General features: G+C 36.5%; 2 protein-coding genes across 46 annotated transcripts in view; one reads left to right on the top strand and one right to left on the bottom strand.

Moving 5' to 3' along the window:
- Nucleotides 1-17,503, top strand: part of Nexn (nexilin F-actin binding protein) — a 30,354-nt gene extending 12,851 nt beyond the window's left edge. For 2 of the 5 annotated variants that reach the window (XM_076575239.1, XM_076575240.1), the window contains exons 3-13: nucleotides 163-354; nucleotides 1,086-1,164; nucleotides 1,254-1,402; nucleotides 5,909-6,097; nucleotides 6,176-6,346; nucleotides 8,216-8,404; nucleotides 10,581-10,778; nucleotides 11,698-11,919; nucleotides 16,196-16,381; nucleotides 16,610-16,967; nucleotides 17,055-17,503. In XM_076575239.1, the coding sequence (XP_076431354.1) occupies nucleotides 163-354; nucleotides 1,086-1,164; nucleotides 1,254-1,402; nucleotides 5,909-6,097; nucleotides 6,176-6,346; nucleotides 8,216-8,404; nucleotides 10,581-10,778; nucleotides 11,698-11,919; nucleotides 16,196-16,381; nucleotides 16,610-16,967; nucleotides 17,055-17,068 (1,947 nt within the window). In that variant the 3' untranslated portion in view covers nucleotides 17,069-17,503. The remainder of the gene's footprint in view (nucleotides 1-162; nucleotides 355-1,085; nucleotides 1,165-1,253; nucleotides 1,403-5,908; nucleotides 6,098-6,175; nucleotides 6,347-8,215; nucleotides 8,405-10,580; nucleotides 10,779-11,697; nucleotides 11,920-16,195; nucleotides 16,382-16,609; nucleotides 16,968-17,054) is intronic. The other 3 variants (XM_076575241.1, XM_076575243.1, XM_076575244.1) reach the window with 2 other exon arrangements.
- Nucleotides 17,504-18,301: 798 nt separating this feature from the next.
- The window catches only part of Fubp1 (far upstream element binding protein 1), a 29,807-nt gene continuing 22,636 nt past the window's right edge, over nucleotides 18,302-25,472 (bottom strand). For 14 of the 41 annotated variants that reach the window (XM_016007855.3, XM_006989499.4, XM_006989498.4 and 11 more), the window contains 2 exons: nucleotides 23,306-23,451; nucleotides 22,551-22,927 (listed from right to left, as the gene is read on the bottom strand). In XM_016007855.3, the coding sequence (XP_015863341.1) occupies nucleotides 22,919-22,927; nucleotides 23,306-23,451 (155 nt within the window). In that variant the 3' untranslated portion in view covers nucleotides 22,551-22,918. Of the gene's footprint in view, nucleotides 19,874-20,748; nucleotides 20,796-22,550; nucleotides 23,068-23,305; nucleotides 23,452-25,472 lie in introns of those variants that run through there. The other 27 variants (XM_042280154.2, XM_042280156.2, XM_042280155.2 and 24 more) reach the window with 4 other exon arrangements.

The raw sequence follows: 25,472 nt of genomic DNA, 5'->3' as shown, positions 1-25,472 counted from the left end.
ACTGAAGTTTTAGAGACCATCTAATCAGGCTGTGGTGATCCAAATAAAGGTTTGAACTTGTTTCTGTTTGTTTTGATAATTATTTTAATGTGTCTTACTCTTATCTCTGCCTAATTTCTTCTTCTTTTTAAACTTCCTTCTCTTTATTTTCATCTAACGAAGATTCTGCTTTCTTCATCTAAACCTGTCCCCAAATCCTATGTGCCAAAGCTGGGCAAGGGTGATGTAAAGGATAAGTTTGAAGCCATGCAGAAGGCCAGGGAAGAGAGAAATCAGAGGCGGTCTAGAGACGAAAAGCAAAGAAGAAAAGAACAATATATTAGAGAGAGAGAATGGAACAGGAGAAAGCAGGAGGTCATTTTATTTTATTCTTGTGAAAACTTAATTTTCTTCATTTTAATGCATTATCGACACTAACATTTCATATAAACTATAATAAAAATGCTTGTCTATATTTTTAACCTAATTTAAACTGTGTGTGCATCAGCCCCCTCCTCTACAGTGTCTCCCTACTGTGTGCATCAGCCCCTCCTCTGCAGTGTCTCCCCACTGTGTGCATCAGCCCCTCCTCTACAGTGTCTCCCCACTGTGTGCATCAGCCCCTTCTCTGCAGTCTCCCCACTGCTTTCATTGCCTGCAGTCAACCATCGTCTAAAATAGTAAATTGAAGTTTCCAGAAGAAAACAAGAGCTTTAAATAAATTTCATTACAATACGTTTTCATAATTATTCTTTTATAATTACTTGTTCTTATTTTCTTACTGTAACTAATGTATAAGTTGAAATTTACCTAAACTATAAGACCTATGAAAAATTATTTTTCTTATTTGAATATATTATGATTTAATACAAGAAAAAACAGCATGCACAGGGCTCAGACTTATCCGTGTTTCAGGAATCCATTAGATATCCTAGTGGGTTCTCCTGCAGCTGGGCAGCTATTCTAATATAATCTAGTCTGATGTTGGGACATGTGTTCATATTAATTTATTTATTATTTAACTATTACAATTATTTATTAAAATAGTTATTTATTATTATTACAAAAATATTTATTTATTAAAATTAATTTATTTAACCACCTAGATTAAAGAAATGCTTGCTTCTGATGATGAGGAAGAGATTTCTGCTAAAATAGAAAAGGCTTATGTCCCAAAGCTAACAGGTAAGAACCTGGAGGGATAAACGTAAGAGGGAGGGAGTGCAAGAGAAAGAAACATAGCAAAATAGACAATATGTTTTGTGTATTCTTAGGGACAGTTAAAGGTAAATTTGATGAAATGGAGAAACACAGACAGGAAGAACAAAGGAAGAGAACGGAAGAGGAAAGAAAACGCAGACTTGAGCAGGATCTGTTGGAAAAGAGGAAAATACAGCGTGAATTAGCAAAAAGAGCTGAGCAGGTAGATGCTAAATGCTACATTGGTGTTTGTTTGTGGACCTAACAGAACAAATGAGAACTAATCAGGATGTTGTCTAATTAACACAATATCAGCTTATTAATAGTGGCTAGCCTAAAAACATAAGGGGAAATATTCAGTATCAGATGCCCAGTAGTATAGGCAGAATTTGCTTGCCTTAGGAGGATGATGATGGCTTTTGTTATAAATGATCTTACCAATTGTTTCTACATTCCTTAAACTGACTATATTCCTAACTGTTCTTGGTATCTTTGAGAATTTTACAATGATATAAGACATTTTCACACATAAACTATTTATCATCACAAAGCACATTATGGCTTTCTAATGGCAATATTTATCATTGCTACCCCTTATAAAACAAGATTATGTTCATTTTATGTGTAAGAGTTTCCCTTACATGTGTGTCTGAGCACCATGTACATGCAGTGCCCACAGAGGCTAGAAGAGGGCACTGGATCCCTTGGACCTGAAGATAGAGACAGTTCTGAGCCATCATCATGTATGTGCTAGGAACCAAACCCAGGTTGTTTGCAAGAGCAGAGGTGTCCTTAACCACCGAGCTGCCTCCCCAGCCTCTTACAGCAGTATTCTAAGTTCCTTAAATGGGGACGCTGTGCTCCTTTGAGTGTCCACCACCTTTCTGGAGAGAAAAGTGCTCATGAAAAGAGAGCATACCCTATACTTACATGCCCAAGAAATCCATTAACTTCAGTTTTGCAAATAACTTCTGTGACACAAACAACTACTTACTTGGTAGCAAATGATGATATATGGCAGATTAAATGTTAAGAAGAATGAGAACTTTCCTATACTTTATGGTACCCTTATCTGAAGAAAGGATGCTGTGTACTTCAGTGTTGCCTCTTCTGGTCATTAAAGATAAGTTTTCATTTTGTACTGAAACTTTATAAAGAAATAGAATTATAAAATGAGAACTATTGAGTTTTTAATTATTGCCATACATAATTACTAAAATTATATGTTTGTAGATATATGATTTAAGAATATAGTTATGTTAAAATTTTAAAGTAAGTAAGACTAAAGTATATAAAAATGGCATCTTGTACAATATACTGTGTATATATGTAGAATTAGTCTTCTTTCACTCTTCTGTACTTCCAAAGCACTGGTATTTCCTGTGCTTACTGACCTATTTGAAACCCAAGAATGGAATGGCAGGCAGTGGTTTCTCAAAAAGACCTGTGAGTGAGCTTGACTAGAGTAAAGACTGGATGCTCAAAAGATAAACATGATCATGAAAAAAGTCCGTGTCTTTCCACCCAACACTTGCTGTGTGGAGGGAGCCACAGAACCCTGGCTAATGATGTGTTAGCCCTATAAATCGAGGATACAACAGCAATGTAATAATAGTAACTTCTTATAAACGTGTAACGTTTAATTTTAAAACATAAGTACATTTTCCACTCACATTTAATATGACTTAATGCAGTGTAGTGTAATGTTTGTTTACAGTTTACTTGTACAAATCACTATGCAAGAGGGTTCCTGAGTCGAGAATGGTTGAAGTGATCACCAAGATATTACCACTTTAAGATTGTAGGATCTTACAAAGAATTAAAAAGGAATATACCTTGTGTATTAGATACCAGAATAAAAAAAATGTGTGGGAAAATCCTGAGGATGCATTATCTGGTTAACTGAAGATACCCTGATAGACAAAATTAAAGTCCATCCATTTAGGGACAGATATTGGTGGGAAATAGGATCTTCAAAAGAGGCAAGGAAAGAAATCTGGGGATGAAACAAATTTGCTTTCTATAAAGCAAAAAAGAAAAAAGTTTAGAAACAGTTTTTTACTGTTAACTTGTGAAAGCCAACACTAACTGAATTCTGAACATCTGTTCCCCTGGACTGTACTAGTAGCATAGCCCCCTGAAAGAAATTCATCATTGTCCATGTTGGTTGAAAAAAATACATGATTCTAACTTTTGTTGCCTTATAGTGGTTTAAAGTGAACAAAGATAAAACAATGACAACAGAAATCTAAGCAGACAAAATGTGAAAGCCCTGTGAGTGTTCTGTCCACTTTAGGCAAAACAAGAGGCCCTGGGAGAGATCTAGGAATAGAAGCCTGGGTTAATGAATTGTTTCTCTTTCCTGCATTCTCAGGGTCTGGCTTCTCACATTTCATGCAACTTTTTATTGAGGAATTACTTTGATTATTCATTGGAAAACAACCTATTCTGTAATTATCTTATTAGAGAGCCATTAAATTTTACTTGGTATGATACATCATTGAAAAAATCTATTCCATTTATAAACTGACGGCAAGTCAGTTTAATGAGTAATTCTGTAATAAAACAAATTATTCTCAAAAATTAAATTTTGTAGTATAAAATTATTCTGATAAAACTATTCATTATTAAAATATGTTACTTTAAATTTTTATTTTTTATTTGAGACATGGTATCACTATATGGCCCTGGCTGGCCTGGAACTTGATACACAGATGAGGCTGATTTCAAACTCACAGAGATCATCCTGGCTAAATGTTCACTTTTTTGCTTTGTTTGTTTGTTCTTCAAGCTGGGTTTGTCTGTGTGGTCCTGACTGTCCTGGAACTTACTCTGTAGACCCCCCGGCCGTTGTGATCCTTCTTGTCTGTTGTCTGTGTCCTTTTCCTGAAATTTCAAGCACTGCATCCTTAAAATCGCCTGTTTTCTTTCTTTCAGCAGTTGGCTAAGGTATCAGCCTGCCTACCAAGCTAACCTAATGATGTTTCTTCAGAGAAATGTGCTCTAACTTTAGATGATGGCCTTTTCCCCATCGATGTGGCCAAAATATGTACCAGAATTACCCTCTCTTCCAATCTAGCTGATATTTCTACCACACTTTATTATTGTATCAGTTACATTTTTGCCAGATATTTTTTGATCTAAGACATAAGGTCACAACCATTTGATTGCTTATGATAGATTTTTTCTTCTGCTATTGCAGGGGCAGAGGATGGAGGGGCATTTTTGTGTATCTCAGTTTAAATTGCTACTAAATTAAAAATTGTTCCTTGTAAGCTCACAGTCAAAAGTTGAAATTTTACCAGAAGACATGGCTAAATTACTTTTCAGTTGTATGTTTAAAAGCACCAAGCAGAAAATTCAATGTAATGTAACGATATGAAATTCTCATTCAATAGATTGAGGACATAAACAATACGGGAACCGAATCTGCATCAGAGGTAACAGACGTTTCCTTTAATGAAACATTCACTGAAAATTACATGATTCACAAATTATCTTGTAACCCAAGAAGGACATGCAGGGGTTTTTATTTCACTATTGATTATAAATCTCACAATAACAAAAGTCAAGAATGTTCTGTAAAGGCAAGAGCATACTTGGGCACTTTCCAACACTGTCATGTGTTTAAAAAAAGTATGCTTCTGCTTACACAGTTGGGTCATGAGGATAGGGCCCGTGAGGCTATGTTTCCTGAACTAACATCTGAGGCTGTTGAAAGCTGAAACTTTTAAAAGGCAGTTTCCATTTCATCATTTGTCTTCTTCCCTCAGAGTCCCTAAGAGCTTGAGTTCTTATTTTCACACACCAGTGGAGAAGGCAGTGTGTATCACATGAAGGAATGTCCAATAACCACAAAAACATAGATCAATTAAGTAGCAAGGTTAAAATCCCACCAACCAATTTGATGGTGTGCCTAAAATTATACTACAAAACTTGGAAAAAATTTTACTTTAGGAGCATGTGTTACAGTTTATAATTTTTATTTTTGAAAAAAGTTTGAGGTAATGATAAATTTGTAGTAAAAACAATTAAAATCAATTTTAAGATAATGCATTCATTTTAGCTAGGTGTAGTGGTGCATAGCTCATTCCCGCACTCAGGAGGCAGAGGCAAGCGAATCTCTGAGTTAGAGGCCAGCCTGGTCTACATAGCAAGTTCCAGGACAGCCAGGGCTACACAGAGAAACCTGTCTCCGAACAAACAAACAAACAAACAGAATTTGTTTTAAACTTTAATAGGATAAATTTAGCCTTTACAGCTTTATCTATACTATTTTAGTACATCACTTGGGTGAATATTCAATGGATTTTCTCATTGAATACTACTTTATATTAAGTACTGAGACACTTGGATAGAGAAGCAGATTGTGGAGAAATCTTGGCTGTTTAAGCCCAAACTATCCACCATCAAATTGGTTTGAAGTATGCTCACATGCACATTACCTTTTGTGCAATTAATGTACAGATTGTCTAAAATCAGGCAATGTTACTACAGTCTTCCAAAACACAGAATGTTTCTTGAAACTGCCATCAACGGATCTCAGTAAACTTCATTAATGCACAGTGAGTTCAGAGAAAGATGTATTTAAGAGTAACTAGTTTAAAAATAAGTTTTTTTTTTATCCTTTATAGCCTTGACAGCAATGTAAGTCACCACTTATGGAGGTGAAGTACCCTACCACCTACATTTTTATTAAGAAAATGGATGCTGTTTATCTTATATATAGGAAGGTGATGACTCACTGCTTATAACAGTGGTGCCTGCAAAATCATACAAAAAATCTGGAAAAATAAAGAATCCTGAGGACCTGGAGAAAGAACAAGGGAATGAGAGGCTTAATTATGAAGAAGATAGAAGAAGATATGAAGAAGAGTGCCGATCTCTCAAGGAAGCAAAGTGTCTTTCATTAGTCATGGTAATTTTTTTTTATAAGAACAAATCCAAAGTTTAGTTAATAGCAATTGTCCTTTGGGTAACAAGATTGTTTTCATAGGATGATGAAACTGAGGCCAAAAAAGAATCGCATTTTCCTGGAAAATTGAAATTAACTTTTGAAGAACTGGAGCGACAAAGACAAGAAAATCGCAAGAAGCAAGCTGAAGAAGAAGCGAGAAGGCGCTTAGAGGAAGAGAGGCGTGCCTTTGAGGAAGCCAGGAGGCACATGGCAAGTGTATATGCACTAGCTTTGCCCTTCACCGGGAAGCTTCGCATGAGGCTGACTGCAGCTCTCTCTACATGGGGAAAACTCATTTCATTGTCTTATTTTTCCAAGTATATGGCTTGGATCCAGGGCCTTGTGCATGGTAAACAGGTGCTCTACCACTGACACTATTCAAATCCCAGGCATGGCTTTGAAACCATAGATATATTTATATACAATATATACACCTATAACTCATCTGTATTTTCTTTGAGCTTTAACTTTGGGGAATTTTGTCCAACATGCTTCAAATATTTATTTTAATACTGTATACTATATTAATATACAGATATTACTCAATGCATCTGGTTTCTCTTCATGTGTAAGTTAAGCAGTATATTTAAGGGTATGGTTGTAGGACATTTTCAAATCAAATGAGTCAAATAATGAATTTCATTTGAGGAGCACAGGTCTGTAATTCCAGCTGCTTGGGAGGGTGAGGAAGAACACACATTCAAGACTAGCCAGGACCACACAGTCAGAGTTAAAGGCCAACGTGGGTAACTTAGTGAATATACTCAGTGATAGTGTACTTGTCTAGCATGCACAGTCCAGAGATTTAATCCCCACTAATTCTCTATGATTAAAAAAAAAGGAAGTGTGGATTCCGGTCTTATTTTGAGAATTTGAAAATGAAGAGCTATCATTTCAAAGTTACCATGACTTTCTTTATCAGCTTTCATTAATAAAATGATTACAGCTCACCATTTCAAATTTTCTAGACATTTATTTAAAATGTTATTACTTTTGGCCAGGTGTGGTGGTATATGCATTTAATCCCAGCATTTGAAAGGCAGAGGCAGGCAGGTCTCTGAGTTCCAGGCCAGCCTGGTCTGTAAAGTAAGACTGTCTCAAAATCAAATAAATAGGGGTTGGGGATTTAGCTCAGTGGTAGAGCGCTTGCCTAGCAAGCACAAGGCCCTGGATTAGGTCCTCAGCTCTGGAAAAAAAAATCGAATAAAATGTTACTCATTTTTAGATAATATCTACACATTTTAATATAATTGGTAATCAGCTAAATAAAATAGTTAATAAATAATAGGTTTCAGTTAATATTTAGATGAGCAAATAATTGTGAAATGAATTTTATATAAAATAATACTAGATGGCAGTCTTTTATCTGATTAGTAAGGAAAATCAACATAGTTCAAAGTGAGGAAATTTTATTTTTCTTTCTTTTGAAATTTTTTTGAGTCAGGGTTTTGCTGTAGCTCTTGCTGCCCTGGAACTCACTATGTAAACCTGGCTGGCCTTGAACTCATAGAGATCCACCTGCCTCTGTGAAAGCTGGGATTAAAGTGTCTCAGCCTCTCCAGACACTCTTCTCTCTCTCTCTCTCTCTCTCTCTCTCTCTCTCTCTCTCTCTCTGCACCTGAGCTCTAAATACAAACCATTTATGACAATTAAGTCAGGTGAGCCCTTTAAAATTTGTTATGCAGTCTCTTTTATTCAAAAGCTTGAGAAATCTTATTTAATTGAATATTTTTATTTGTAACTTCTCCACATTTTATTATTTTATCATATAGGACATTGAAAATTTGGCTAGGCACGGTGGCTTTTAATCCCAGCACTTGGAAGTGGCAGGTAGATCTCTCTGACTTCAAGGCCAGCCAGGTTTACATAGTGAGTTCCAGGATAGCCAGGGCTATTTAGACAGACCCTGTCTCAAAAAATAAAAAATAAAGACACAAAATAAAAAGGAAGAGGCTTTGGAGTAAGTATTCTGGGAGCATAGAAATACTCTGTCAAGTTGCTAACCACATGCCTTTCACTGGCAGTCCATTTCTGTCCCAATGAATCTCAACTTTTAGTAATGCATAGTTTCTTTATTAGGTAAATGAGGAGGATGAAAACCAAGATGCAGAAAAAGTTTTTAAAGAATATCGCCCTGGAAAACTCAAACTGAGTTTTGAAGAAATAGAAAGGCAAAGGAGAGAAGATGAAAAAAGAAAAGCAGAGGAGGAGGCCCGCAGGAGAATCGAGGAAGAGAAGGCGGCATTTGCTGAAGCAAGGAGAAGCATGGTAAGCAGCAGCTAACTGAACAGGATTTGGGGATTCAGCATGTGTGTGCATCTGGTGTGTACTTGTGCAAGCTATGAACAGCCAGACAACCACCTTGGGTGTCATCCTCAGAAATGCTGTCCTCTGAGGAATCCTGTCTCTGCCATCTCAGTGCTGGAATTAGAGGTGTGCACCTCGTTTACATGTGTTCCAGGGATTGAACTCAGATCCTCAAGCTTGTAAGACAAGGACTTTACTGACTGAGCTATCAAGCCCAGCCTAGGAATTCAGCTTTTAGAGGGTGTAAATGAAATGATTAGAAAGACTCTGAGGAGCCGGGCGGTGGTGGCGCACGCCTTTAATCCCAGCACTCGGGAGGCAGAGCCAGGCGGATCTCTGTGAGTTCGAGGCCAGCCTGGGCTACCAAGTGAGATCCAGGAAAGGCGCAAAGCTACACAGAGAAACCCTGTCTCGAAAAACCAAAAAAAAAAAAAAAAAAAAAAAAAAGAAAGACTCTGAGGAAAACCCTATCTTGCAAATCCATAGCAAGCGTTTCAATGCCAAATAGGTTTTAAACACCAGGCACCAGTCAGCATTTCCTTCAATTGTGTTGAAAGGGTTCTGATTACCAATTCCATGTCTGGCATAAAAGGTTGGGAACTATCATCCCTCTTTAGAAAGATATGTATTCTAGACTAGATCTGAGGTCAAGAATAGAAAAAGCAAGGAATTTTCCCATGTAGTTCCCTCCTTCCTGTTCCTTCTCTCCTTCCATTCCCTTCTCTGCTGGCCCTCTCTTTTATTCTTGCCAGTTTTATCCCACTCCATTTATTTTAGATGACCAAAGCCATTTAATCCTAAATATCTAACTCTTTAAAATACCCATCATTCTCTCTTATATACTAATAATTTGTCACAAAGGTAAACTTTCCATGCCATGTTAATGTTTGTAAAATGACTGATCAACCAATTGGCCCATTCACTCAAAACAGAAACTCGGGAGCCTGAAACATGTGCCTTCACCTTTTCATTCATGCGTAAGTGGCTATAAACTCCCATTTATTCAACCCCCTGACTTACTCTCCCATCTTCACTGCTGTAATCCATATCACTGTTGCTATTCAGGACATGATAGTATAATAAAACTGTTATTGGGGACCAGGAGGATAGAAGATGGCTCAGCTGGATAAAGATAGTACGAAGCCTGATGACCTGAGTTCATGCTAGTTCATGCCTGATGAACAGTTGCATGCTAGGAAGAGAGAACTGACTCCTGAAAATATTTTTCTGATACCTGCATGCCCGCTCTATTTCTAAGCTTCATTTAATGCTATAAGAACTGTAAAGTTGTCACAGGGTGGCTTAGAGAGATAAGTGGCTTGCCCAAGGTCACAAATTAATTACCCATAGAAATGTACAAAATTATGAAAAAAACCGGTCTATTAATTGTTCACATTTCTAATGAATTTCTTGTAGCATACAGAACAATAGGCTTCACCATGACACTTTTCTACAGGTATGACATCATTTATAATCTTCTTGGAAATATTCTGAAGCCTGGCTTCTGGCTTTGCTAGCTGGTATTCCTGTTGACTTTGGACAAGTTACTTTTCAGTCAGTTCCTCACATGTAAAGCAAGGATATGTATTTTGAGCTATTTTCTATGGTTACAGGGTTAACTAAATATATGTATCTATAAGTGGACCTGGCAGTTCTAAGAATATATTAAGTATTATTTCTTTAAAACATCTTGGCAGCAAAACTTCTGCACAATAAAATTATGGCTTAAGGCTTTTTGTTTGTTTTTCTGGTAAAAGCTCATGATGATCCAGAGGTAACCAACTCATTAAAACAAGACTATGACTTAACTAAAGTGTCCTATTTCAGTGACCAGATTTGGAGATTCACTTCAATCCAATTAAAATGTTCTCAATGTCATTAAAAAACATCAGTGTATAAATAGTTTTTTGTTCATTTGAATGGAGAATAGATATAGATGGTCACTATTCTCCACACCGGATACCCTAGTCTTACATTTTTGATAATACTCCCTTGTTTATTGGTTTGAGTTATAAAATAACTTATGATTTCTGAATTTTTAGATCAACATAAAACACTTTTATTCAAGAAATCTGTTTCTACAAAAAATACTCTTTTTAGTATGCACAATTCTGAAAAAAAAATTTATTTTAAATAGGTATTAGATGATGATTCTCCAGAGATATATAAAACAGTTTCTCAAGAATCTTTGATGCCTGGAAAACTGGAGATTAATTTTGAAGAATTATTAAGACAAAAAATGGAAGAAGAAAGACGACGAACGGAGGAGGAACGGAGGCATAAACTAGAAATGGAGAAACAGGGATTTGAGCAACTGAGACAAGAAATGGGAGAGGTGAGGTGGAAGAATATTCACTTAGAGATCTAATTGTTTCCCTTATATTTTTCTATTGTGACCTTTATGTATTATTAACCACATAAGGATATCTGACATACTCTTATGATACACACATACATACACACACATACACATACATACACACACACACACACACACACACACACACACACACACACACACACACACACATACACTTATGGTATATGGTAGAATGTTGCCTGAAACAAAACTGAAAACTCACTTAAAATATTGAGATTTTAGTTATTGATTTATTGTAACTAAATTGTCTGTTTCTCCTGTGTGAACCTTGTAGGTAAGTGTCCTGATACAATGTCAAAAAGATAGTATGCCAAAGAAAAGTTTTTTTGCGTTGTTTTGCTTTTTGAGACAGGATTTGTGTAGCTTTGGCTCTCCAGGAACTTGCCCTGTAGACCAGGCTGGCCTGGAACTCAGAAATCCACCTTGGGAGCCTATCTGGCTGCCAGAGTTGTACAGGGTTTCCTTTATGTGAAAGGTTGGAAGTTCTTAAGTTTTTTCTTATTTAAAACTTATTTTATGCGTATTGGTGTTTTGACTGCATGTGTGTGTGGCACCACATGCAAGCAGTGCCAGCAGGCCAGAAGAGGGTGTCAGATCTCTTGGAGCTGGAGCTAAAGGTTGTAAGCCTCCATTGTGAGTATTAGGTATTGAACCCAGATCCTCTAGAAGACTAGCCAGTGTTCTTTACCACTAAGCCCTCTCTCCAAACCCAGAAATAAAACTCTTAAAACATAGTATGTATAGGATTCTGTTTGACCTGTGGCTTCCAGGCATCTGGTTGTCTTGGAACATACTTCCCCACACACACAGCTGGAGAGGGCAATCTATTGTAATTTGCTGATATTCAACATACAGAAATTTTAATCTTTTAAAGGAAGAAGAAGAAAATGAAAGTTTTGGATTGAGTAGAGAATACGAAGAATTAATCAAATTAAAAAGAAGTGGTTCTATTCAAGCTAAAAGTCTAAAAAGCAAGTTTGAAAAAATTGGACAGTTGTCTGAAAAAGAAATACAGAAAAAGATAGAAGAAGAACGAGCAAAGAGGAGAGCAATTGACCTTGAAATTAAAGAGCGAGAAGCAGAAAACTTCCACGAGGTACATTATTGTTTTATTTGTTATAACCTTGATCGTAAGTCTTAGTATTTACAGTTCCTTATTGGTATATATGCAATAATATGGAAAGTAAATAGCAAAAGACCAGTTAGCTCAAATTGCACTTAAGAGTCCAAAAGGATGAGGAGGGAGGAATGGAAAGGGTGAAAAAGGGAGAGAAAAAGGTGGAATGGTAGCAAATAAAATTTAGAAATAATCAAAGCAGGGTGACAGGCAAGTTGTTTTGGTTGACACACAAGGGTCTGACTAAAAACAACCTATTGTGCGGTATGCCATCCATCTATTGCTGTGTAATTCCATGGATATAGTATACTCAAGTTTTGTAGGGGTCTGAGGCATTTCAGCCTAATGGAAGTTACAGCACTGTCCTAGCCTCTTCTGATGCTACCTGGCCACCTTTGGGGTTTATGCAGAAAATCCTTCCACAATGCCTTGTGATCCAAGCCATAGATGGCTCAACCTTAGCATTCTAGACGGCTGATGCTTTGCTCCTTACCCCATGTGTCCTGCCTTTCTACACCATTCCAGACTCCATGCTTTAACTAGGCAGGCTGTATCCTCAATACCTGCTTTTGTTTCTGAAATGCTTTCTGCAGGGAATGTTTTACCTATTATCCTGTGGAAATAACGTTCAGCCTTTAGGGTCAAAGGTTCTCTTCTTGTTTGTAAAGTATTCTCGAATTAAGAAATGTTGCAGTAAGAAAATTCCAGAATGAGAGACAATGGAAGTTAACAAAGATTGTACTAACTTATTTGAGGGACTAGAAAAAAGATCCCAAGGACTCTATAATGGCATAACTCAACTAAGTAGGTTATGAAGTTGTCAAAGTACTTTGTGGCTTGCTGAAAGCACTTCACCTTACAGGAACTGTAATCAGCAAAAATGACGTTATAATAGAAATCTTAAATACTGCTACTAAAGAATTCTAGGATCATGATGGAGGAAGTGGAAAACAGTCATAAAGGCAGGACCAAGAGCTAGGTAACAGGTAAACCCTCAAGTCTTGATTCTCCTGCTTCCATCTCCTGAGCACTGGGATTACAGGAATGCACCACTAGCTTGAAAGTTTTCTTCTAGATGGTTATTGAGGACCTCACTGTTGTGCCACCATCACCAGGGAAACCAGCTGATTTATCAGGTCTGGTGAGGTATTAAAATTGTGTTCATCAAGGTAAAAGGAGTGTGACACTGGTTCTGAGCTTAGTAAGATGCAAGCATGTGTATGTTGTAAAATTATGGGTAACCGTGGGAATGGTTATGATTGGAGAACACTAATATTCACTGGCCATGTGGTACAAAACAAAGTAAGAGACCATGTCTTAAACAAAATCTCAGTCTACCAAGCAGTTGCTCTTTTGTTAGCCATTATAAAATCAGTAAGAATAAAACCGGTATGTTTGATGCTTTACCACTTCTGGGTCTTAGATGTCAGATTAGGGTGTTATCAATTGTTTCTACTGAAGGATGTATAAGTCTATTCTATCCACCTTGGATTAAAGGCCATTAAGGGCCTTTAAGAACTTTAGCTAACTTCCAGTGATGGACTTCCCCTCCAATACTCCCCCATCCCCACATCTTGTTCTCCTGTTGAGAACTATCAATGTTTGTAGGGGAGTGGTAGTGCACTCCTTTCATCCAAAGGCAGATTTATGCTCTTAATGTTCGAGTTCCAGGCTAGCCAGTGAGAACTTATCTTGGAGTGGGGGTTACTAATTGTCTTCAAAACTAGTATTCCAGACTTCTTTTCGAGGTTGAATTCACCCATTGTAACCTTTGATTAAAGAATCCAATGTCACCGGGCGGTGGTGGCGCACGCCTTTAATCCCAGCACTCGGGAGGCAGAGCCAGGTGGATCTCTGAGTTCAAGGCCAGCCTGGGCTACCAAGTGAGTTCCAGGAAAGGCGCAAAGCTACACAGAGAAACCCTGTCATGAAAAACAAAACAAAACAAAACAAAAAGAATCCAATGTCAAGGTGGGTGGTGGTGGTGCACACCTTTAATCCCAGCACTAGGCAAGTGGATCTCGAGTTCTAGGTCAACCTGTCTATAGAGGGAGTTCCAGAACAGCCAAGGTTACAGAAAAACCCTGTGGGGATAGGGGGAATTAAACATCCTCTCTTATAGCTTTATATCACCTATTTGGCTAACCAATTAAATGCCTTATAGTATTTGTCTTCTGTATCCCAAGATGGCATCAAAAGATACCACCTTCTCATCTCCACTTTCATGAAGCCTTAGGCCACCACATGCAGGCATAAAGAAAAGGATCACATTTGAGGATTCATGCATGCTAGACACTCATTCTGCCAATGGAGCTACACTCTCAGCCTCTTACTTGGTCTTCTAATGTCTTACTGTATCAAGAGAACAGTTGCTTTAACATCCTGGTTATCAGTGCTCTGTGACACTCATTTAAAACATAACTTTCTTAGTAGGTTCCTTTCCCAGAACACTAGCCTACTTTCCCTAAGGTTCTAGAAAAGATAAACTGATGTTTAACTGTTTGACATTCTGTTAAGTCAAGAACAATTCTTCTGCCTAGTCAAACCGCATTTTCTAAATGCAGTTTTGAGGAAGCAATGGGAAGTAATGAACTTGCACAAAGTTTTGTGCTAAGTTGTAGAAAGGAAATTAAATATCCTATTAGGATTCAGTTAAAACAGTAGTTAATATACTGGCTTAAGTATTTTCACATATTTTGCAAGATCTGTGATACTGAAAGCAAACCACTATCAAAGCACTAGATCTTATGCAGCTCAGGCTGGCCTTGACTGTTCTCACTTCCACTTTGGTGGTGCTAGGATCATGCTATGGGCCCTGTGCATATTAGGTAGGTGTGTTACCAGCCCCAGAACACAATCAGTTATCACTGGTAACTAGTCAACATCTGAGGGCAAACAAACAGCACAAAAATAATGCACCTGTAGGCTATCAAGTTATCTTATGTTCTGGGATTTCCCTAAATATAATTCAAGTATGATCTGCGAAACCAAGAAACTTCCAAACCAATGAAAGCATGTACATGTCCATGAGCCAAGATTTCCTTATAGAAGTAATTAATCTATAGCTCATTTCTCAATTTCCCTTTAGTTGGGTATTTTACAACCACCACCCCCTACCACAATTCCCCACAGTACTATGATAACAGTGAATTTCTTCAGAGACCAATGAAGGCTTTAATTTATGGCTGTGGATGTAGCTCAGTTGGCAGTATGTGTGCAGTATTCAGGAAGCCCTGGCTTCAGCCCTTAGCATAACATAAACCGGAGGTCTCACATGCTGAAACGGCTTGGAGGTTAAATGAACCCACTTACTCCTCTTTTCATAGAACTGAGTCTGTTTTCAGGGTACCCACAGAACAGCTCACTATCATCTGTAACTGTTAACTCCAGTTCCATTGAATGACACCCTTTTCTGGCGTCCACATACAGTGCTGCAGGCAAACACTCCTACACACAAACTGATTAAAAAAGTTAACAAAACCAAAAAGAAAAGCCTTAAAGGTAACCTTTGGAACCAGTCTGTTTGATACCATCTTATCAAAGATTACACTACACCCACAACTTTTGATAGGTAGCCCTGCCCTTTTCTTTTCCTGGCTTCCAAAGTTCACCTCTAAACAGATGACTCACCTTAGTCACACTTCCAACATATGCCAGATGCTTCTCCATTTCCTTGACATATAGTTTACATAAATTCACTTCTAAAATCCCCAGAAGCAACGGAGTATTTTAGTTCTTATGGAATAGGGTGAAGAAATACTTAAGAACTTGTATTTTAAAGTTGCCATTGTATAGGATACTCTGTGAAGAGGTGTGTGTACATAAAAATGCAAAATAACACTTTTACTATTAGCACTATTAAATGAAGTACTGAGTGAGCTGGGCACAACAGGCCAGGAGTCCAGTAAGATGCTGACCTTTGAAGTGGAACTAAAGTATTTTAAATTGTTTTTTTTTTTTTTTTTGGTTTTTGAGACAGGGTTTCTCTGTGTAGCTTTGCGCCTTTCCTGGAGCTCACTTGGTAGCCCAGGCTGGCCTCGAACTCACAGAGATCCACCTGGCTCTGCCTCCCGAGTGCTGGGATTAAAGGCGTGCGCCACCAACGCCCGGCTTATAAATTGTTTTACAACTACTAACCCACTTTCCCTAAATGCCTAAACGGCTACAGTATCAAAGCAAATTAAACATTAATATTTTGTCTCTAAACATTAACGCATTAAGTTCTCAGCAAGCAACTTTTATTTTTTTTTTTAAGGAAGATGATGTTGATGTAAAGCCTGCAAAAAAAAGTGAATCCCCCTTTACTCATAAAGTGAACATGAAAGCCAGATTTGAACAAATGGCTAAGGCAAGAAAAGAGGAAGAACAACGGAGAATAGAAGAACAGAAGTTACTACGAATGCAGTTTGAACAGAAAGAAATTGATGCAGCACTACAGAAGGTATGCATCTACATTAACAGAGAGGGAGTTCTAAACCCATTTGCAAGCAATTAAATTGTCTTCATAGTTTTCAAGCCATTGGAATGGTTTAGAAAAATAATGAAACCCAGGGCACCATGCATGCTAGCTAAATGCTCTAGCAATGAGCAGTATCCTAATCTTTTTTATCGTCAAACTTCTATTACTAAAAATAATGACAACTTGATAAATGCACTTATTTTAATATAGAAAAGAGAAGATGAGGAAGAAGAAGAAGGTAGCATCATTAATGGCTCCACTACTGAAGATGAAGAGCAAACAAGATCAGGAGCTCCATGGTTCAAAAAGCCTCTAAGAAATACCTCAGTTGTAGACAGTGAGCCAGTCAGATTCACTGTTAAAGTAACAGGAGAACCCAAACCAGAAATCACATGGTGGTTTGAAGGAGAAATGCTGCAGGACGGAGAAGACTACCAGTACATTGAAAGAGGCGAAACTTACTGCCTCTATTTACCAGAAACTTTCCCAGAAGATGGAGGTGAATATATGTGTAAAGCAGTCAACAATAAAGGCTCTGCAGCAAGTACCTGCATTCTTACCATTGAAAGTAAGAATTAATTGGCTTTTGACCCTTTCTTTCATTAAGGAAATAAATAGCAAAGAAAAATATCATTCTTCTTCTCTTTTTTTTTAGTGGATGACTACTAGGCTTCCTTCTCTTCTTGGAACTCACTCTCTCAACTCTCTTGCTACATCTCTGTGGAGGGGCCATGAGGAGACCAGAGGTGCCACTCTGTTGACTAAATACCCTTCCCCAAATCTTCAAAATAGGAGCTCATCCAAAGACTGCCTTTTCTAATGCACATCAGGTTACCATGTTGTGCCCAGTCAAAATGTAGTTGACAGGAAGGGAAATGTACTTATTATGTGAGAATCTAAAACAAAAGCTTTGTATTTTCCATATTTATAGCAATTATGCTTCAAGTATACATTGTATGCATGAAAGAATTTAAGAGTTTTTACATCTAAAATTAGCCAGAGAGGACAATGAAATTGGAACTGATCAGTCTTCCTCTGTAGCATGTAATTGCTGTGGATTCCAAGTTTTTATGAAGCAGATATACTTACAAAAGGAGTAGCATTCTTTTCATGAGAAAGGTGGAGCATTGAAAAGAAAAAAAAAACCAAGTGGGATATTTTTTATAAACTAAACTAAATTTGATAGAAACCAAAGCTTACAGTGTTCCAAGATGGCAGTTATTTAACACATGCATTTCAAATGTGTAACGACCACACTTAAGTTTATGCTGTTACCCGCCTGAACAAATTATACTTTAATGAGAAAATACTAGTATTCCATGCAAGAACAAATGTTTTTAACATCACTGAAGGTTTCAAGACCTAGGAGGATTAGATTCAGAAAAAAATAATAATTCTTGCTTTAAAAATAAGTCTGTAAATGTCTGGAGTGACAGTGCATGCCATTAATCCCAAAACTTGGGAGAAAAAGGCAGGTGGATCTCTATGAGTTCAAGGTCAGCCTGATCTACATAGTGAGTTCCAGGACAGTCAGGACTACATAGTGAAACTGTCTCAAAACAACAAAGTCTGTAAATAATTATAACTATAAACGTTCTATTATTTGGTTGTTTTATATTTATATTCAGTTTCCTGGAAAACAATTTTATTTTACATTGTGAAACCATAATAAAGTTACCTGTGCATTAAAAGGTCTTTTTCCTTCTTTGAAAAGCTGTGCAAGAGTTATCTACTCTTTTAGGTTTAAAGAACTTCTTATCATTACTTAATTCTTTTTAATTAAAGGCAAGCCAACCACCAGTACTTTTCTCACAGTAAATCTTTAATGACAGGAATAAAGGAGAAAAAATTTTAACTCAGTAATCATATCTAAGACACAAAAAGACAAAAGCAGTCTCAGAGTAGTCATCACTGTACATTTATTTTTTTAAATTAAGGAAACCATGAAGAATACAAAATTACAATATCACGTGCCCTTTTACATACAATGTCATTAAAGCAAAACTCTAAACCAGTTTGTAAAGTATTCAATTTACCTCAAGTCCAAGCTGCATCTCCCTAAGACACTGTTCCCATCACAGTAGCCATTTTAAGCCAATCTTCTTTTAACACACGGGTAGTTTCTGTAGAGAACACTTTTCTCAGGACGAAAATGCATCGAGCATGCATAAGAAAATATATATATATGTATATATTTGCAAATACATTAAAGAGTTTCTTTAGGGTATCACTGAAGAAAATAAAACCCTGGGTTTTGCTTCTTTAAAGTACCAATTAAAAATTCCTCAACTAAAGCCAACTGACTAATTAAAAAAAAAAAAAAAGGTTAATTTTGGTCAAATTATCTCTAAGTATTATGAGAATGCATTTTAAGCCAGGCAGAATTTGAAGAAATAAAAATGAGACATCTCCAGCGATCAGTTAATTCTACATCAATATTCTAGACAACATACAACTACTTTCAGGAAGAACTGGTTGTATTGGCAAAGCATTCAAGTGAATGAAAACTTCCCTCTGAGAGCCCTCACTACGCCTATCTCAACCCACTTTAATGAATTAACTACCAGGATATTTGTTTAAGAATACACTTTACAACTAGTATCAAATCACTAGTTTAATATTAAAAGGATTCTCATTACTAAAAAACAAGCACACGCATTTCTGAAACAAACATCAAAGAAAGCAAAGAATTCTAAGTTACCACTACACTAACATGTATGTCATTAAAAAAAACCTGTAAACTTGTTTAAGTATTAAATGAGTTTAATTTCAATCTAAACCATTCAATTTTTCTACCACCCTTAAAATCTGCTGGATTCAATCAACTGGCTCACCTGTTCTGCTTTCCAGTTACTTCAAGGTTAAGATTGGTGTTATTTAAAATGTTAAAGTACCAGTGAAGGTTCATGGTAATGAATTAAAATTTCTCACAAGATAGAAACAATCCCCAGTATCTATAATCATTCATCCAGATTTCCAAACCCAAACTACAACTAACCAAAACTTCACAGGCTCTAAATCTGCTTTGAAAATACTGACCCAATCTCTCTCTCTCTCTCTCTCTCTCTCTCTCTCTCTCTCTCTCTCTCTCTCTCTCTTACACACACACACACACACACACACACACACACACACACACACACCACCCACCAAACACACAACACACACAGTGTGTGTGTGCAATAACTATATAAATTCAAACTTAACAGTTCATGGAACATTTAAGTGAATAGCACTTTAAAATGAAAAGTGATCAAGAGCAGGTACATTACACCCTATACCATATTATGTATGGGAATACATTTCATACTTCTCAATTATGATTTGCCAATTTTACCTTCTACATTGAGCCCTTCTATGGTCCATGCTCATCGGCTCACCAATGGCATACACTCAAAGGATTCCTCTTTATGGGTAACTATCTCAGGACCTGATTTTATGAGCTATGATTTGGTGCTTGCAGCATCTTCAGCACTGTGTGTGAAAATGAAGGCAGTATTTTTGAATATTTTTCTTTGTTGTAAAGATAAGCAGGAGTTTTTAATAGGATCAGCACATTTTAGAAACTGAATAAAAACAAAACTGATATAGTGCTGCTTTAAGACAGTCATCTTAAGTCAAAATATGTACTAGTTAAACATCATTCCTAAGAACACAAACATTTTAACTGGCAAAAAGTAAATGCAGCGTCAGTTATATTAAAATATAGTAAATCAGAAACTGGTTATGCAGACTATGAAAGGTTATTTGTTACACAGTTAACATTTCACTGATGCACATGCCTTTTTTCAAAACTTACTGCCAGTATTCCTTATTCTTCCTTATCAGCAAACAAGACATAAAAACAGAACTGTCTAGGAAACTAACCCACAATTTTCTTACTGAATTACTATACTTTAAAGCAGTAATAATAAAGGAGGAAAAATAAAACAAAAACCCCATAGGTTTGGATGACAAAATGTCCTGTCAGTTACACAAACAGGCTGTGAAGGCTGTTGAAATTTCTGACCAAATGATTTTCTAAGTCTTTTAACTATTAAACTGTTCTTACTGCAACACTTCTATAACTTGGGGGAGGGGGGCACAAAAAGATTTGGATTTTTTCAGTTATAGCAGCAATCTACTCATTTTATTTTAATGAAAAAATTAAAATAAAAACCATTACCCAAAATTATAAACAGCTGCTTGAACAACTTAACAGACTTTCCACTAGAATGGTAGCATAAATAACAAAATACATTTGGGGAAGCAGTAGCAGATTGCTTTTGAGTACACAACCACAAAAAACCTCACAGGGACAACATTAATGTACTGATATATTTATATATATGTCCTTAGGTTGTGCTTACCTGTTGCTTTTTGCAGCAGAACCTAAGGTGGAAGGTCTGGGAAGGCACTGTGAAGTATAAATAATTGCACTGTTTGCAATTAATAAAGATTTTAAACTTTAAACGAATCAAAATCAACAGCCTCCAATTTGTGAATTATGATACTGAATCCAACTATTTCCTTCAGTTTAATTACTAAATGCACCACTTTCCTAGGTCATCTATGCAACAACATCATGCAAAATACTGAAATTGTTCATGTCAGTACCCTACACTTAAGATAACTCCTTAACTATTAAACTTCAGACTAGACTATGTATCCATATCTAAATAAGGGCAAGGGAAGTCACTCTACGTTACATAAAACAATCAAACATTTCAAAACATCCACAATGAGCTGTACTGTTTTCTGTCCTATTATCTCAACGTTTTTGTCTTCATACTTCTTCCTTTAAAGTATATGCAAAACAAACGGTGCTCCCCACAGATGACAGAACTGACATATTTATAAAAAGGTGTTAAGTGCTACATTGCTTATAATTTGTAATCTGAAAAACACTTCTGTCTTACACATTTCAAGTTTTTCATATCACTATAAAAGATGCATTATTTCACACTGAAAATCGGCATTTTAGGAGCACCGATAGATAATACTATTCAACTTTGTTAATCATCAAATTTCTTTAGCTATTAGCTAAAGCGTATCAAAAATACTTACCCATTAAGCTCACTTTAAAAAAAAATACAGAACTATGTATTATTCTGTTAAAAGGCAGTTATGTTTTCCCATGATATCAGCACTGTATTCCAACATAATATTCACACAAAATATAGCAATTGCATTATGTGGAACATCGACAAAAAGATACTGTTGCAGTTCATCAATTTGTCATTCTGATGTACTTACAGTGCAATGCTCCTTGAAGGAACACAATCAAGGATGATACACAGCACAGTCCTCCTCACCCCTACAGAGCTAGTTCTATACTGGCTGGATCAAACCTGCACTTCAACAGACAATGGCAAGACAGACTGTATTTGCATGTAGTCTAATATATTAATATGCAAAGAGCCAACAAATATGCAGAGTAAAACAATGGTTTTCAACAAAATATCAGAACTTCAGCATGAATGTTAGAGTAATAAAATGATTCAAGTACATAAAAAACTATTTTGATTCAATGACTGGACTTGTGCAATTACAAGACAAAGCTTATCTATACTGCAAAAAGAAAAAAGCTTGAACGTTTTCATACCCCAAATGTTTCAATGGCAGATACAAGGTAGCTCTACTTTTGCACACTATTTACTTTTCTACCCTAAATTTAGAAAGAAACACACTATTATATACATTGAAAGAGTTGCTTTACATGAAAAAACAAAAAGCTTCTTAGAAACTACTCAAATCACTGTCTGAAAACTGTTCAAAATTAGTTATGCTGAAACAGTCTTGGAAATAAGTGAAGAACAGAAAGGTTAACTGTTGTAGCAGCAGTACAGGTCTGAAACAGTGCTCATATATAAAAGGAAATTTCACTGTTAATGCAATGGAAGTATACTAAAGATCATTGTATACACATGCAGTTTTTAATCAAACAGAAGGGAAAAAAATGAAGATATCAGGATTACTTGTGCTGAAATAGCCAAATACAACAGAAAAGATCCTCCAATCTACCACTATACTGCAAGGGGGAAAAACATGCCAGTGTTTAAAAACTCAGTAATTCACGGGGAAAGCTTATATATTTGTGTATATGTATCTTAATTTATCACTGCTAAGAAATTATGAATCCTTTACCCACATATCCAACTTACCGACACAGGAGGTTTCATATCATTTATTGTAAAGCACAAAACAGGCATTTTAAAAGTGAAAGTATACATTGAAAAAGTACATTTATATCACAAAGCATTGACCACATAATAGTTGCAAATACATTTGCTGGAATGTGTACATCTACACTAAAGACTAAAAACAAACCAATTTTCATTTCTACACAGAAATATTAACCTCCTATCAGTAGTGATAGATATTTTGTACATTTTCAAAATAAAAAAAAAAAGGAGAGGAAAACACTACTTTAAACCAAAACCAAAATTAAGATCTTCATCAAGTCGTCTGCATCCATATATTTAACAAAGGTTTTTTTCCCCCACACAATGAAGCAAATACTGTATTGTCCACTTCTTATTATTGGCCCTGTGCAGAAGAGATACATAAGAGATACACAAAAAGTTAAAGAAAATCCTTTAAATGGAGCTAATTCAGGAGTGAATCCTTTAAGAAAGAAAAACTGGTTAATATAAATGATGGTGGCTTCTTGCATGATTTGCAAATCCCTGGGGGAAGAAAATTTATTTTTAAAATCAAAGGCATTATAAGAATAGCATTCAGATGCCAGAAAGCATTATTAAAAAACCAAATCCCCAAACACACAATATCGCAGTTATACTTTACCAAATAAAAAGCAAAACATTCCCAGACAAACATGCAGAAAACATGGTTGGAGTGAAAAAAACAAAAACGAAACACAAAAAACACCAAACAACCAAAAACCAATTAGCAAGTGTATTATACCTGAGGTGCTGGAGGATGCTGCGGCATTCCTTGTGGACTTGTCTGGGCATAGTATGCTGCTTGTTGTCTATAGTATTCAGCCCAGGCGGCACTATAATCTGGCTGACCACCTGGTGGGGCCCCAGTAGGAGCAGGAACTGCTTGACCTTCAGGAAAACAGAGGAACTTTATTGCTCAACTATAATTCAAAATCTCATAGAATCTCTTGTCTAGTAAAGATAATACCTTGCTTCTTGTAATATTCCTCCCAAGCCTTGTGTCTGCCCATGTTGACCTAAAAAAACCCCCTGAATTTTAATACAAATTTCCATCCACTGTCTGTATAGCTTATAACGACAGGCATAGAGGTTCTTGTTTATCTTAAGTCAGGGTTTCACCTATGCAGCACAGGCTGGCTCAGAACTTGTAATCCTCTTGCCAACTTCCCAAGTGCCGGGATTACATGTGTGTATCACTGCCCCTTCAGTTACTGTTTATCTTAAGTATGCCTTAAAGAGAGAGGGAGGGAAGATGAGAAAAAAGTGCAGCACACAAAGAAAAAAATGCTATTTTTCATCTTGATCACAAATTTCAGCCTTTTAGTTCACCACCCTATCCATAAAGACAAAACAATCCAAATTCACATAGCTTTAAACAAAGGTGAAGATTCAGACATACTTTTTGACAAGGAAGGACTGTTCTTTTGTTCAATTGGTCTATGAAGCCTTGGCTGTCCTGAACTCAGAGATCTGTCTGCCTCTGCCTTTCCAGTGCTGGGACTAAAGGAGCGTGACACCAACATGGGGGTTTTGTTCTGTTTGTTTGAAACTGAGACAGGGTCTCACTATGCAGTCTGTCTGGCCTCATCTTCAGAGATGTACTTGCCTCTGCCTCCTGAGCTTGAACCACCATACCTGGCTTTTATCCATTTTGGTCATCAGTTATACTACTGGTCTAAACTACAATAAAGAAATACTGATATTTATAAATATTTAATATTTTATAAAGATATTTATAGAACAAACACATATGCCGCAACACAAAAGATCTATTATGTTCAGATCAAAGTACAGTTTTGCTAAAAATATGACAGCTGACATAGAGAACAAGATCAATGAAACATGTAAAACTCAGCTTCCAAGCGTAGTTTTGTTTCTGAGAAGAGTGACCTTTTTGAGTTATCAAATGACAAATATAATCATCAAATCATAGGAATGCTGGACAGATTCTGTAAACAAAAACAAGCTAATTGCAGAAGACAGTTTCTTGATAGGGACATTACAACAGTTAAGTACAGAGGGTATTATTCAATATGTTTAAAACAAACTTACTTTTTAATGGCTCAGGCATAAAATATAAATGAAATACATTTGGCTAAACACACTGGCCAAACCTGTGACTGGTGTATAATTTCCCAATTTTCTGAAATGGCCAAAGAAAGCAAAAACTAAAGAAAGAACTCGTGCTATACGTATGTGGCTATATGAACACAGAGCTCTAAGAGAAGACAAAGGGACACCTTTTGCATTTCATAGCTTCAGAAAGCAGCCTCACACTGTAAAACTGCTCACAGAATAAAGCCTAGCTATGTGAATAAAAACTGAGATCTATGACTCAAACTTAGAATGGCGTTGGGGCTTGTTTGGGCAATGTAAAAACATTTCCAGAATTACAAAAATTCTTATTTTCACTTTTCATAAATAACTTCTCAGAGTTTAACATTTAGACCTCATAAGGAGATAGAATTCAAAAGCATACAATATCCTTTGCATCAGCCCATCCCCATGTCCCACCCTTTAGTCTCTCTACCTGTTTGGTCTATGTTTTAAAAGGACACTACCTATCATTTACATGTAGCTCAATAGAAAGTTTACTATTTCTAGAATAGAATAGCGTAAGAGCCATCCTTATTAAACAGATCACCAATGCTCAATTATCTCTCGACAGATCTGCATTTGTTCTACAGCTTCAAGTTATTAGATGCCTTCAGAATCCACCATCAGTCCTTAACAGTGTAAGGGTTTTTTTTTTAAAAAAATAGTTTTGTATATGGTTTATGTGTGTTCGGGCACACAAGCCACGCATGTGTATGTAGATGTCAGAAATTATAAGTATATGCCTTCCTCAGTATTAGGTCAGTCTTTTGCACAAGTGTTTTCACCCACGGAGCCATCTCGATGTCCTACAA

The sequence above is a fragment of the Peromyscus maniculatus genome, chromosome 6 (genome assembly GCF_049852395.1).
Source record: "Peromyscus maniculatus bairdii isolate BWxNUB_F1_BW_parent chromosome 6, HU_Pman_BW_mat_3.1, whole genome shotgun sequence".
In the NCBI taxonomy this organism is placed as follows: Eukaryota; Metazoa; Chordata; class Mammalia; order Rodentia; family Cricetidae; genus Peromyscus; species Peromyscus maniculatus.
Note: the sequence above shows the minus strand (reverse complement) of the source record. Positions and strands in the feature narration are given on the sequence as shown.